The sequence below is a fragment of the Dendrobates tinctorius genome, unplaced genomic scaffold (assembly GCF_039654945.1).
Source record: "Dendrobates tinctorius isolate UK_male_01 unplaced genomic scaffold, ASM3965494v1 ptg000387l, whole genome shotgun sequence".
Lineage (NCBI taxonomy): Eukaryota > Metazoa > Chordata > Amphibia > Anura > Dendrobatidae > Dendrobates > Dendrobates tinctorius.
This window is the reverse complement of record NW_027362053.1, coordinates 1916224-1931254: the sequence shown is the minus strand read 5'-3', so window position 1 is coordinate 1931254 and position 15031 is coordinate 1916224. Positions and strand designations below refer to the sequence as shown.

Genomic DNA, 15031 nt, shown 5'->3' with positions numbered 1-15031 from the left:
CTTCTTTTGTCTAGAAGTTTCTTTAAACGTCATAGAAGGTCCAATAATGTAAAACAAAAACTTTATTTTTGGGGGGGTACTTAGCAGCATTTAGATTTTTCTTTTAGGGGAAAAAAAGACATGGTCACTGAATTCGAGAGCCACTGAGGATGCTATGATATGAGCCTGGGAACAGCAGGGAAAGAGCAGAGTCTGTCATCATTGCTGTAAGCCCCCATACTTTGTATCCTTGGAGCTGGAAGACTGGTAGCGTATAAGCATAGCGGCCACGCTGACGGAAAAACGTGTAACCACGAATGGAGCTTGTACAAGCAAGTGAAAGTGGAAGTGTGAGGAGCGATTCCACCTACGAAACAAAGAGAAAATCATGACTTCTTGGGTTAAGAATACAATGTTGGTGAAATTCTTCAGTGCAGAGTTAAGGCTTGGTGTACCCTGTGTCTGTGCACCTAGCCTACTGTATAGGTGGACAGCTTTTCTTTGTGTATACTGTAACACCACCTTAGGCGACCATTAAACAGAGGCCAAAAGAGTATTCTGTTGGCCTCCGATTCTATATGCATATTAAAGCACAGCAGACTGCTCTTTACTATACAGAGGGCCACTGCAAAGAAACTTCCAAGTAGCAAACAAATGTGGAACTCACCCTGTGGCTAAAACAACCCTTTACTAATTACCGGACCGAAGATACTGAAGGAAAAAGCGAAGGCCGTTTCATGCTGTCCAGTGCTTCACCCAGCCTTCCTCCAGGGGGAGCCTGGATAAAGTGCTTGACCACCAGAAATAGCCATCACTTTTTCCTTCTGTATCTTCGGTCCGGTAATTAACAAAGGATTGTTTCAGCCACAGGCTGATTCCACATTTTTTGCCATTTGGAATTCTCTTGGACCCGTTCAGCTCAGCGTGTGGCTGTGATAGAGCTGACTCAGAATTTCAAAAGCTCAAGGCCCAGAAATATTTGGACAGTAAGGCTAGGTTTACATATGGATATGCACATGTAAATCATAGCGTTAAATGGACTGCGTTAACGCTACTCATTCTGATCGCGTTTAGACGCTCCATCTGCACTAGCAGTGACAGACCCTCGAACACTGCAGACTGCGTCCGAGGGTCCGTCACAGAATGACGGCACATCGCTAACGCATGCCGCTTATGATATGCGTTAGCGATGCGCTCGGTAATGGGAGTGTATGGCAGCGTTAATGCCGTGGTGTAACGCAATCCGTTAAACGGACTGTTAAACGCTATGTGAACCTGGCCTAACCGAATCTCCTTGATTTGGACTCGTCGTGCCACTATTTTGTATTTAAAATGAAACAACTGAGATGAAGTGTAAACTTTTGGGTTTGATCAAAGGGGATGAGCAAAAATATCCTGTGAAACATTTAGGAATTGCAATCATTTTTCTACAAAGCCTCCACATTTCAGGGGCTGAAAAGTAACTGGACAAAATAACTTTTATTTTCAGTAAATGATTATTCATAATTTGCAGAGAATTCTTTGCAGGCAATGACTGCCCAAAGTCTGGAAGCTATGGATGTCACCAACCACTGGGTTTCCTACTTCTTCTCTGTATAATAAGCTTAGATACTGAAACACCCACTTTCTGGAGAATGTTCACTTGGGAGGATGTTCTGAAGGGGCTTTTCTTTCTTCACCGTGGAAAGGATACTTTAAACATCCACCACTGTTGTCTTCCATGGACATCCAGGCAATTTTTTTTTCTTTTTTTCAGAGTGTCCCAAGCTGTTGACTTGGCTACTCTAACATTTCTGGTATCTCTCTGATGGATTTTTTTCAGCCTAGCAATGGTCTGCTTCTTTCATTGAGAGCTCCTTTGACCGTATGTTGTAGATTCACATCAACAGGTTCTAAATGCAAATATCACACCTGGAGTCAGCTCCAGACCTTTTAACTGCTTAATTGATGATAATTAATGAGGGAATAACCCATTAAAGAGCTTTTGAGATAATTATCCAATTACTTTTGGTCCCTTTAAAAAGTGGCAGCACATCTGAAAGAGCTGTAATTCCTAAACCCTTAAGGCCCAGTGATCCCACCAACGATCCGACATGATGGGATCGCTGGGACATTGTTAGACAGCCCCAGCGATCAGGACCAGTGATGCTGGTTTGTAATGTAAACGTCGGGTATCTAGGAGCCCGGCGGCTCTTGGATACCCGTTGTTTACCCTGAAACCAGCATGCACGCTCGTTTCCAAGAGTCGCGGGACTCCTAGATACCCGACGTTTACATTAGAAACCAGTGTCGCTGATCGCTGGTCTCTCGCTGCCACACGCAGCGATGCGCGCTGGGCAGCGGGAGACCAGCAATCAAAAAACGGCCCGGGACGTTCGAGGACGATCAGCGACAACCAGCAGGGGGGCCGGTCGCTGATCCCCGTCACACACAGCGATCTTGCTGGCGATATCGCTGTGTGTGACGGGCCTTTACTCTGATTAGTATGTGAATACCCTCAAATTAAAGCTGCACTTTAGGTCACGTTCAGTATTTGGTCAGTATTTTATATCAGTATCTGTAAGCCAAAAGCAGGAGTGTGTATAAAAAAAAATCCAGAGGTGGTGACGTGTTTCTATTAGACTTTTCCTCTGTTCCACTCCAGGTTTTGGCTTACAGATACTGAGGTAAAATACTGACCAAATACTGAACATGTGAATGTTGACTATAAAGCCTAACTGTATCTTGAATATGTTTTGGTAAGCCGCTAGCATGCCCAAACCTGTCACTGTCCAACTATTTCTGGACCTAGCTGGATATGCACATGTAAATCATACACTCCTAGGCTTGCTTCATTTAGTAGTGCTGATTCATTTCTCTCATTTGCAAAGAAACTTGTACCATGTCGCATACGTTTCTCTACAATAGGCCCCTGTGGTGCCTGACAATGGGCAGAGATGCAGTTTAGACCTAGACTGAGCCAAAACTAAAGATGAGTCCATAGCCTCTTGCTGGTCTCCGTGTTCTTTATACCACCCTTGTGTTTTCTAACCCTGTGCTCATGCACCCACTATGAAATACTCTTACTAGAGTGCGTTACTCATTTAACTAACTAGATTCCTCATGCCTCCTTTACATGGAATTGTGCCTCTGCAGTTTTTACAAAATTACCACATAACAATGAACATTAGTATGATTGCTAAACCACCAAAAAATATACAAACAAGACTGTAATGGTGCGGGACTAACCTCTTCTGGATTGGGATTCGGTGACAGGTCTTCCAGACATCCTATGTTAGCTATGACCGGTACTATGACCATGCCTGTCTGAAAGTACAGAAGGAGAAACTTAACAGGTGAGGCAGCAGTGGACACAAGTGTACAACTCTTTTTAATGGATTCCCTATGTAATCCCTTCTGGACCACGTGATATTCCTTTTTTTTTTTTTTTCCTTCTCTCAAGATCCATCATTTTTTGATTTTACCATAAAATGTACTTGAAAAGGGGAAAAATTACAGGTGCCATACTCAGGCCGATGGTCCATGTGGAGAAAAAAAATTGCAGCATGTATTATTCTGATCCATTTAGAAATAGTCCATGCAATGTGGGTAAGCAAATGGAGCCAATTATGGAAACTGGCCATCTTTTAATATGGCGATATGAACCCAACCTAAAAGATGCCCGACATCCTGCCTTCCCCTCACACCTCATCCATAAAAATAGCATAGATAACCAAAGAAAAAATGGACATCAGAGCAATATAACAAAAAATAAGTTCAAATTTTATTTATACATAGAAAAGAAATATAAGGTAAAAATACCAAGTAAAAAAATAAAGGGGTGGGGACACCTAAGTGCCACATCCAAGAGGGTTGGTATATAAGTCTATATAAGTGTTCAGTCAGGGTTCAATAAATACAAGCTACTCAACTGGCATAAATATTAACTGAACATATATGGTGCACTAATCTAAAAATGTCAAAATATTGCATTACAGTCAATCCCATTAATAGACCTTTAAATCCAATAAACTATATACCAGGCTATTTGCGCTCCCGTAGGTTTAGGATCCAAAAAGCACATACAACGCGTTTCGACAGTATAAAATGTCTTCCTCAGGTATATATTCACAATATACCTGAGGAAGACATTTTATACGGTCAAAGCGTGTTGTATGTGCTTTTTCTTGAGAAATAATAACTTTTTTTGGATAATAAGAAGCCTTGGATCCTACACCTACAAGAGCGCAAATAGCCTGGTATAAAGTTTATTGGAATACATTCCTATGGTTACTTGGTCTGAGTGACTTACTAGCTACCAGGGATATGCAGCATACCGACCACAGAAGAAATCCACCTTTGAACACCTAATGGTCCTAAATGACCTATATGCAAGATCTCAAGATTTATAAAAGGTGAGTGACACCTATATTTACCTACGACCTAATTATACATTTACATCGGTGCGCTTTCTTCCTTTCCTTCCCTTTTACCAGAACCTTCATTACTAGACCTTTCCAACTATCAGATTGTATAACGTGCATGGTGCAATAACTATACGTGGTCAAACAGAATAAGACCCATAGGCTACAGATAAAATAGTATACAATTTTATATTGGTAAAGTGCAATGGAAAGACATTCCCCGAAGAAGCACATCGCGAAACGCGCGTTGGGGTCCCTCTCCCATGTCCTTTCACAGGTTGGTTCTCTTTAGTGTTTCCCAATGTTTAGTTAGCCACATGGCTTTTGTATATCAGGGTCTTATACTCATTAAGGATTAATATAATGTCCTCCAACCCTCTTGGATGTGGCACTTAGGTGTCGCCACCCCTTTGATTTTTTTACTTGGTATTTTTACCTTAGATTTCTTGTTATCTATGCATTGCTTATATCTATATGTATAAATAGCATTTGAACTGATATATTTTTTATTCTTGCTCTGATGTCCATTTTTTTTTGGTTATCTAGGGATGTTTTAGATAGAATTTTGTGAAGGAAGAGTTTCTAAGCTCTTCATACAGGTACTCAATTACCAATGGAACGAGTCTGTTACATATAAATGGTTCCATAGGAAAGGTGGGTAGTCCTGCACTCAAACTTCCAAATTATCATAAAAAAATTTTACAAGTCTATTTAAAATACATAGTTGAAAACAGGACATACACATTTATTTTTGCCAGTATCTCCTATGCGTTTCAAACCATCATGTTTGAACGAATTATATCTGCCATGACTAAGAACTGTTCACATGTGATTATTAGAAACCCGTAGGTGATTTCACTTTTTTTTGACAGGATATCTAGTTTTTAACTGCGTGAATTTTTAAATGCACTTAATAAAATATCTAATTTGGAAGTTTCAATACAGGACTATCGCCCCATTCCAACTGAACTATTTTCATTAGTAGCCAATTTCAACCCAGAGCTCCTTTTGTCTTTGCACCATTTGTGGATCCAAATACTTGGAGGCAATTTCATTTGAGATGAGCTGAAGTCTTTTCGTGTGATTGTTCCTTTTCTTACCCCGTCTGTGATTGGCTTCATTGCGCCCCAGACTGTGTTGCGAGACAGTGTTATTCCGAGTTCCTCTTGTGCTTCCCTTAGTGCTGTGCCGATCGCATCTTCATCTGATGAATCGAACTTGCCACCTGGAAAGCTGGAAGCAAATACATAATCTAGAGAAGGGCATCCACACACCATAAAGACATGGCATACATCTGGTTTCTGAAATCTTATGGAGAGAAACCCTAGAAAAAAGCCAAAAAATCTGTACTCCAAGAGCACAGCAAGAGATTAGCTGGTTAGGAGACCTCCGTAACAATGGGGGTGGTAACAAAAGAGCCTATTACCAAAGCAACTGACAATAAATGACTTCAGGTCAGAAGGGCCACCTACCTTACATCTCCCTTATGTCTCCCTTTCAGCTTAGATGATCTCAGGGTGTACAGAAAGGCAGGAGCACCCCGAGAAGTGCATAACGTCACCAGGACCCCTGCTGACACCTTCGGAGGCAGAGCGGTCTTGCCCAGTATCTGCCGGCACCGCTGCTCTGTTTCTGCAGTCAGGACTTCATTGGGAAGTTGCTGGAAATCCTTTGTGCAGAGACCACGGCTCAAGAAGGCTGGACGCAGAAACATCGGTTCCTATAAGAATAGTGACAAGTATGTGCATCATAAATAGAAATGTTCTAGATGCACTACTACATGCAATCTGTACATATGTCTTCTACCTAACTAATCCAATTAAAGCATTTTTAGCAACTTCTTTTGCATTGCTTGCCAGGGACAGCACACGTGACAGTTCATGCACGGATCATGGTTGCACCGTTAGCCCGAACTGTGTGCTCTCCCAGGCTGCAAGCAGAGAGCAGAAAGATGTCCAAATCCAGTTGACTTCAGAGCAGCGCTTACAAGCTCTATTTAAAAGACTTTGTAAGTGCTGCACTCCTTGCTTAGGAACCTGGCAAGCACTTTGTATCTTTGACCATTTATGATGATGAGACTAGCCCTTTAATGGTGGAGCTCAATGACAAGCAACAAGGCCAGGGCTGTGGAGTCGGTAAGCCAAGCCTGCGACTCCGACATATATTGCTTAAATTTAAGTGAAAAATTTATTGTAGTACAATGTGAACATCAGACATTTAATCATTTTTATGATGCAATAATCAAGATATTTAGATAGCACATAATATATATTTATTGGAATACAACTTTAGAACACAAAAAACTGTAAAATTGTAAATATGTAATACTGATTCATATACTGTGTATATTGTGTGTGTGTATGTATATATATATATATATATATTTTCACACTATAATAAACTATGTAAGTGGCAAAAAACAGTTTTCAACAAAAACATACTAAACATTTGTGCAGTCTATGAATTTGTTCTAAGAAATATCAATTGCCTCCATCAGATCCTCCTTCATAGATGACCTCAAATCTGACCTAATAATTTTAAGGCTAGAGAACAACCTCTCTACACTAACTTGGGTTGGAGGCAAAGCTATAACCACATGGGAACATCTCTAACAATTTCCGGGTATAAAGGAATTGCTTCATGCACAGTCAGTTTTGCTGAACGGTTGAATTTTTCTATTTCTTTGAAAGCAAGTGAAACATTTTGCTGAAATATGGTCAATCTGCTTGCTATAGGAGACGGAGTGAAATCTTTTTCCTTGCGGCAACGCTTTGCCTGCTCCATGTCATACAAATACTTGTCAAAGTCAAACTCCTCATCTGATGAGGATGAAGATATGGCAGCAGTAGCACTGTCAGGACCCGAGTCCTCTTGCGCCTGGCAGTCCTCCTGTAGGCCACTCATCCTAACTGCTACCTCAATCAGAGCTTCTTTTCCTTTAGTACGCTGTTGATCATCAAGCAATATACGATGACTTGGGTCCACATAAACAGCTGCCAGATTTTATTTTCCAATAGCGGTGTCTCTCTCCGTTTCATTGAAGCAGAACTGCCATCTGCGATTAAACCTCCTCTTTGGGACAGGCAAAATAGCAAGGTCTTCCACTCCCTTATGAAAATGCCAGGAGTTAAATCCTCAGCTTGTAATTCTTTAGTCACGGTAAATGGGTGATTAAGCAATTCCTTCAATTCAGCCACCTGTGTCCATTGACCTTCATTTAGGGTTACCTGAGGGTTCGCCATATCTATAAGAAACGGCTTTAGTTCAAGCAATCGCTCAATCATTAAATAAGTGCTGCCCCACCGAGTGACTTGATCGACAATTGCCCCTTTCCCAGCACGTCTCTTCAAGATGGAATCAATTTTAGGGGTTCTGGCGGCAATAACCAATTTCCTCACTTTTCCAATCAGATTTCCAGCATGTTCCTCTTGCAGACGGTCTCATTGCCAGCTGCAGCGTGTGCACAACACAGCGCATGTGATGAATAGCAGTGTTTTGAAGACGCTTCAACAAGATCATCTATTTCTACAGTATAATTTTGCTGCTTTTCTGTTCCTCAGTTACATGAACAGCACTGTGTCCTTCCATCTCAAACAAACTGAATCCTAAATGTTCCTCTAGCTGTTGTTCATTACTCTCATTCATCAGTATAATTGTACTTATGTTTGAAACATTATCAGTTACAATAGCAAGAACCTGTTCTTTTTTGAGTTTGTAATCTTGCGGAATGTTTCCACTAAGGCCTGGAGAAACTGGCTGCTGTGATGAGCTTTAGTATCTTTTACTGCCAGAGTCTTGGTAACAATTTCTTTGTTGTCACAAACATATTGAATATTGATGGCAAAATAGTTCACTCTGTGACGTGTGCAGGCATCCATTTTAAGAAACATGAAGCGTCTTTTGAGAGTCTTTTTATACTTTGGAGTCGGGCCATTTTATACCGACTCCGACTCCACCAAAATGAGCACCGACTCCGACTCCATAGCGCTGAACAAGGCCTCCATTACACCTTCTGCATAGTTGTTATAGCGTGCAGATTGGAATGGAGTAGGGCAATAATGGCAGCTCTTGTGGTGGTCGCGGCTTCCAGAAAAAGATATAACTTTGAAATTAAAATGTTGTTCTGTTCTTCCTAATTCATGCCGTCATAATATCCAAACAGTACTCAGTCACTACAGGCACCAAGCTCATCTAGTGTTCCCAGCTCAGGAGATATGTTCTGCTATGTTTGGTTGCATACCCCAATGGGGTCTTCACTGGATATGCTCTATGTAACTTCCCCTGTCCCTGCAGTTACTGCAGCTGGGATACTGTATTCCAACTGAAAGTACAAAACATCTCAATCTACAATAACGTCGAAACGCGCGCTGGGGAGGCACACCATCCAGGAGAGCGAGATGCCATTATCTCTGTAAGCATTCTAATATTACTATTTTTTCCTGACTTGATCTTTTTATATTTTGGCGGTCTCATTTCTACCCATTATTACTGAGGTTCCAATGCTCTTGTATATTAGTTTATTTATCGCTCCTATTCACAATTTGGGTTATACTGATATTTCTTTTACATCTCTTTACACAGTTTTCTTGTTTTTTTGACATTTTAGCACTTTACATGTTTTATTGATTTTTATCACCAATTTTTGTCTATTGATTTTTTTGTCATTACATTTCGAAACGCATTTTTGGCCTGACCATATCTCAAGGTTTTTACTGCCTTTGGCCTTTTTTCCTCTCATATGGATGCACGGCCTTGTTTTTAATTTACTGTTTTCCACACATTGATTCTTTTACTCCCATTATTCCTGTAATTGATTATAATTAATAAACATCATATTTTTCCCATTATCTCTTGGACTTCATGGTCATTTTTTCTCTCCTATATTTCCCTTGGTTTTATCTGATTGTTCACAATCAACTATATATTGTCCATTCTTTTCGGTTTCAGGGTTACCATTCTGATTCACTGAATATTCTGATTATCTTTATACATCGGTACCCTGCCCTTACTAGTACTCCGTTGTTTTGTTTGGTTATCTGAACGTGTACCACGTTGGGCACAAGTGTAGAAGAAAGAGATGGCTCGAATGGAGCGAGTACACAAGCAAGTACTTGAGGTTGTACCAAGATGGTCGGAGTTGTCCACTATCCAAAAGATTCCTGATCACTAGGAGTCTGATCCTGAGATCAAAGCTCTGAAGAGCCCCATCTGAATAGCTCCATTGCATTCATTCTCTGGGGGTGCCATCACACTCTGCTAGGGACAACCCATTTATCGGATTACATAACTAGGTCGAGCTATTGAATTTGAGATTATTCATAACCGGGTGTAAATTTAATCTTTTTTGGCAAGTCACTGTAAGAAAAAAAAATCGTGGGACTCTGTCCTACAACACGAACTCTTAGGGGCACGTCGACAAACGTTGAATACGCAGTAAAATATATGGTGTATAAGAGCTGACGAGGGATATCTAAGGTTTTCATAGATAGCACCTGGACCCATGATATTACAAAAAAAAAAATCAGACGTCCGATTACGGTGAGTGTTGGATCAGAATCAGCAATATGCAAGTCTACAGGTCCATGAAACCAATCGGACCCACAGATGACATCGGAGTGTGATCTGATTTTCACTGACAGAATGGAGAAGCTTGTTTTTTTCTCTCCATGTCTAAGGTCAAACTGACTATAATCTGACCATTTTTTTTTCCAGATGTGGTGAAGTCGGTCGTATGAACTTAACCTCACAGTGTCGGCATTGCATTTCATTGATTCTCAGCCACTGTAATGTGAAAAAACCAGCACTGCGGATCCGACATCCGCATGTGTATTTATGCTGCCGGTGTGGATATCTTCATCAGGATTGGACACTTTGGAATGCCAGGGGTGACTACCGTAGCAATGTGAGAGGATTTCCGTGGCAAACTAGCCAAGAGGAACTGAAGCAGCAAATCCAGAGAGGCATTGATGTCCCCCCAGCTTGGCCAGCCCCTGGACCTGGGAATAGGTGAACCACAGGCAGCATGAACTGTGGCCAGGTATAAAAATAGTCTATGAAAAACCACGGCGTTTCAGGGAAAATATGCTATAAAGATCTGATTTTGGACTATCCTCGCCAGCACCACAGCAAGTGATTGACAGGTCACTCCTTAATGCACATAGGGAAACACCTGTCAATCACCTGCAGCTGCGCTGGAGGTCTTTACAGTCAACTGTCTCTGAAGCTGCAGAGCTTTTCCTGGACTAATGTACCTGGATGCAGTGGTGCAGCCAGGCTCTATGGCATGGTGCTCAGTTTGGTTAGCATGAATGGCCTAAAAAGGTACCTGTCACCGGAAAAAAATACTATTAACCTGCAGATATGGGGTTAATCTGCAGATTAATAGTATTAGGCCGGGGTCACATTTGTGAAAAACTCGCATGAGTCTCGCACCTCAATACCCAGCACTGCCGCCGGCACTCGGGACCGAAGCGTGCGGCTGCATGTATTTCTATGCAACTGAGTGTTCTGGTCTGAGTGCCGGCAGCAGTGCCCGGGTATTGAGGTGCGAGACTCATGCAAGTTTTTCTCAAGTGTGACCCCGGCCTTACCAACCTGCCTGGCGTCTGCACATAGCCGAAACCCTGCTTCTGTATTGCCACATGTGCCACTTATGTCATGTGAATATGCTGAAGATTACACCGGGCATGTAACTACAACTTTACAAATCCACCGCTAACTCAAGAATGGAAGGATCTTTAATTTCATCTCTTGCTTGTTACCTTGGTTACCGGCCACCACTGCAGGCTTGGCAGCAGCCGGTCTCCTAGACAAGGCTCGCATAGGACATGTAAACACGTCAGTGCCACCGCACTCACCCCATGTTGGAAAACACGATGCCGCCACCTATGGTATGTGTACTGACTACTGGAGGACCCCTTAATTACTCTAGAGCAGGCCCGGATTGGTAATATAACCAACCGGGCATTTTCCCGCTGGGCCACTGTCATGTGGGCCGCGGGCGGCAGCGCCCGATCATCTGGCCGCTTGCCAGCTGATGCGGCCACTGGCCTGGCTGTTGCTCCTGCCGCCGGCCCTCTGCGGGCACGGCGGTTATAGTTTCCAACCCTCCCGCACTGCAGGGAGATAAGCCGCCACGCCCCTCCCCACGCACCCCATCCTTGCCGTAGCATGAGACCCCCCCCCCCGCCACTCACAGCGTCGCTTGCCTGCTCTCTTCTCTGTTCACAGGACCTGTGATGAGGTCACAGGAGGGGAGGAGTCGGGTCACATGATCAAGAGCCTTTGTCCAGACCCCTGATCATGTGACCCCTGACTCCGCCCCTCCTGTGACCTCATCACAGGTCCTGTGCGCTCAGCCTTGCCTCTTGGTGTCTGCAAGACTCTGCTGTGCTGGTTGTCATGGTGCTGGATGAGGTAAGTATGTGTGGGGTCAGGAAGGGTTTACAGGGTAGATGTAGCAGAGCCGTGTGTGTACGAGGTGTGCGGAGCGGAGCCGCGCGTGTACGAGGTGTACGGAGCGGAGCCGCGCGTGTACGAGGTGTACGGAGCGGAGCCGCGCGTGTACGAGGTGTATGGAGCGAAGCCGCGTGTGTATGGGGTATACGGAGTGGAGCCATATGTGTACGGGATGTACGGAGCGGAGCCGCAAATATGGGGTATACGGAGCGGAGTCGTGTGTGTATGGAGTGGAGCCAAGTGTGTACGAAGCATACAAAGCGGGCTTTTCCCACAGACACAGGAGTACATGGCGGAGCCCCGAGGAGCATTTTAAAACACACACGACGTTCCACCGGAAGTGACGTGCTGGAAGCTGACCGGAAATTAGATAATTTCTTGAGGAGATTGTGACGGAACCAGGAATGCTTCAGATCCATCACTGTGTCCTCCTCTGACAGCGCGAATAGCAGGATCGCCTTGGAATCGGGGATGCAGGCCATGTGAGCAGATCATGATATTTCCTGCATCGGGAGGCTCAGGTGGGCATTACAATGGGAGCCGGCCTGCTATAGTATCTTTATGGAATCTTTCTTTAGTTCTTTCTCTCTTTTTCTTTCTCTGTTTCTTTCTCATTCTCTGTTCTGTCTTTCCCTCATTTTCTTTCTCTCTCTCTGTTCTTTCTTCTTTCTCTCTGTTCTTTCTTTCCCCTCTTTATTTTTCTTTCCTCTCTGTTCTTTCTTTCTTTTCTTCTTTCTTTCCCCTCTTTCTTTCTCTGTTCTTTCTTTCTCTCTCTCTGTTGTCTCTCTTCCTTAGTACCCGCCACTGTGCCCTCAGTACCAGTCAGTGTGATCAGCAGTGCTAAATGGGTGTGGTTGTGGAGTGGGCATGGGTGTGACTAGTTGTGAAATGGGTGTGGTCGGGCGTGGGCTAAAATTTGCAGCGGTGCGCTGCAGTCTTTGTCCCTCTTTCCCTTCTTTAAAAGTTGGGCAGTATGATAGGGGCAGCTATGACCAGGGGGTCTGGTTGCCCAATGGAGAGCAGTTCTGCCAGGAATTCTGTCACCGTGCGTACAAAAGGGGACAGAGCTTTGGGAGGAGTACTGTACCTAAAAGCAATAAATAGGACTGAGCTGAAATACTGGGCACAGCTGTGACTACATGTTATATAGTCGTGTTAATCTCCTCTCACTTCTTGTAACCTACAAGTGTACAAAGATATTATACAGTCACCATGTGACTAGTGGGCCTATGTAACTTCAAATGCCAGGGCTGAATTTTAGTCGCAGTCCGGCCCTGCTCTAGAGCCCCCCAGAAAGTAAAAACAATGTCTCCTCGCCTCCGATTGGTCACCTGCAATGCTGGCGATGCTATTCTCGGTCACCTGGCATCGTTCTAGGCGGATACAGATGTGGCATAAAACCCCTTTAAGCCCTGAGTTCTCAGAAAACGCTGGTGTCTGATCAATGTCCAACTTCTGGAAATCACAAAATCCCCTGAGCCGTCACGTCCTGCTTCTCCCGCTCCCCGAGTCTTCCATGCAAACACGGTTCAGAGGATGCAGAAATCCGCCTCCATTTGTCGTGTAAATAGACACACCGGGCTCTACTCCGTCCTTGTACAGAACTTTCCGTGCACTCTTGCCAGCATCAAAAATGGCCGACATTTGTCCCGCCCACACTGGGAAACTTCCGGGATCACAATTACTTTTACGTCAGTCAATTCAAAATACGAACGCTAGAATGCGCTGTGGGTTCGGGAATAGACTCGAATGGCACTGCGCATGCGGAACCAAAATAGTTGCTGAGGCATACTTAATAGATAATGTACGCATGCGTCAATTATTTAGCGTCGCTATGGCTAGTGGGGAGGGTGGGTACTAAATGGCTGGCTCGCTCACAGGACGATAAAAGCACGCTTCTGTGTCCAGTGTGACCCTGTTATTTTACACAGCTCTATTTGTCTTGTCCACAATGTGAAAAGCTGAAAACTTCTATTTCTATAGTAAACATGTTCCTTTATTACAAGCTTTGCCTGAGCAAATGTCACCTTCTGTGTGATGTCGGCCTGAGGAGCTGGAGGTCATCAATAGCTCGGTCCTGGGTGACTGCTTTGTTTCATTTCTGTGTTATTAAGAGAACATATGATAATTGTCGTCCATAAGAGTCCGAGTCATTGACATATAATGTGGTTAACGCCATAAAACCAGTCACAACGCCGAAATCACTAACAATGCAACAAAAAGCAAAATGGCCCAAGTGCCATAAGATAGTAAAAAAAACATAGCTCAACACAAAAAACAGGCCCTCACACAGACTTACAGGAAAAAAGCAATGTCCGAATTGTGTTTGTTCACCTTACTTGGATTTTTCCCCTATTGTTCAATACGTTATATGGTAAAGTTATAAAATAATAAGTCTTCTGCAAAATAAAAAAATCCTGTCATAATATTTCCTCTTAGGCCGGGATCACACTTTGCCAGAAACTCATACAAGTCTCTCGTCTCAATACCCGGCACTGCCGCCGGCACTCGGGACCGGAGCGTGCAGCTGCATAGAAATACATGCAGCCGCACAGTCCTGAGTTTCTCGCAAAACACTCGCAAGTGTGACCTCTGCCTTATAGGCAGAGTCAGACGGTCAGTTCGAACACCACGGTCCGATCTATACAACCATCTAAGGGTAGTTTCACATTTGCGTTTAAGGCCGCAGCGACGGCCTGCGCATGGCCACCGCTAAGCCCCGCCCCCTGCCGCGCCTCCTCCGGTAGCGCCACCTACGGGCACATGACGCTGCATGCGTCCTGTGTCCCCTATCTTTAGCACTGGGGACACAGGCCGTGTGCAGGTATGCGTTTGGCGGCGCATGCGTCCTTTTGACACTGCGCCGACTGCACCAAATTGCAACAATTTTAGCATTTTTGGAGTATTTCTGAGGCATTTTATTTTAAAATCCATTGAACAAGGAAGAATCTGCTTGTGGTTTTTGGCAAGGAGAGTGGCGTCCTATGGGATTAAGCATACTCTGCCACCCAAAACGTAACCTGCCAGAGTAAATAAATACAGACAGAAATGAATTGGGGGATTTTGGCCATGATCATCTTGATTAACCCCTTAATGCTCTTTGACATACTGCACATATCAGTCATGACCATCACACTTTGTGCACCATGTATATCACGCTGATCACACGGCACAGCTTTTATACCGGTGTG

General features: G+C 43.7%; 1 protein-coding gene across 2 annotated transcripts; it reads right to left on the bottom strand.

The window, feature by feature from the left end:
- Window positions 1-44: 44 nt before the first annotated feature.
- On the bottom strand, window positions 45-13483 carry NUDT8 (nudix hydrolase 8). Of its 2 annotated transcripts, none has more exons than XM_073563345.1 (5): window positions 13172-13483; window positions 5855-6102; window positions 5483-5615; window positions 3208-3285; window positions 45-346 (listed from the first exon to the last, which is right to left on the bottom strand). In XM_073563345.1, the coding sequence occupies exons 2-5, from the start codon at window positions 6094-6096 to the stop codon at window positions 125-127; spliced, it is 675 nt and encodes a 224-aa protein (XP_073419446.1). In that variant the 5' UTR covers window positions 6097-6102; window positions 13172-13483; the 3' UTR covers window positions 45-124. The 2 variants fall into 2 exon arrangements, with proteins under 2 accessions (XP_073419446.1, XP_073419447.1); XM_073563346.1 differs by lacking the exon at window positions 13172-13483 and adding an exon at window positions 11579-11636.
- Window positions 13484-15031: the final 1548 nt, after the last annotated feature.

Coding starts and splice junctions, on each gene's coding strand:
- NUDT8 (XM_073563345.1), bottom strand. CDS start 6,096: ATGTTTCTGCGTCCAGCCTTCTTGAGCCGTGGTCTCTGCACAAAGGAT. Junction 3,286..5,482: donor TGAAGCCAATCACAGACGGG/GTAAGAAAAGGA, acceptor CTGTACTTTCAG/ACAGGCATGGTCATAGTACC. Junction 347..3,207: donor CGAATCCCAATCCAGAAGAG/GTTAGTCCCGCA, acceptor TTTGTTTCGTAG/GTGGAATCGCTCCTCACACT.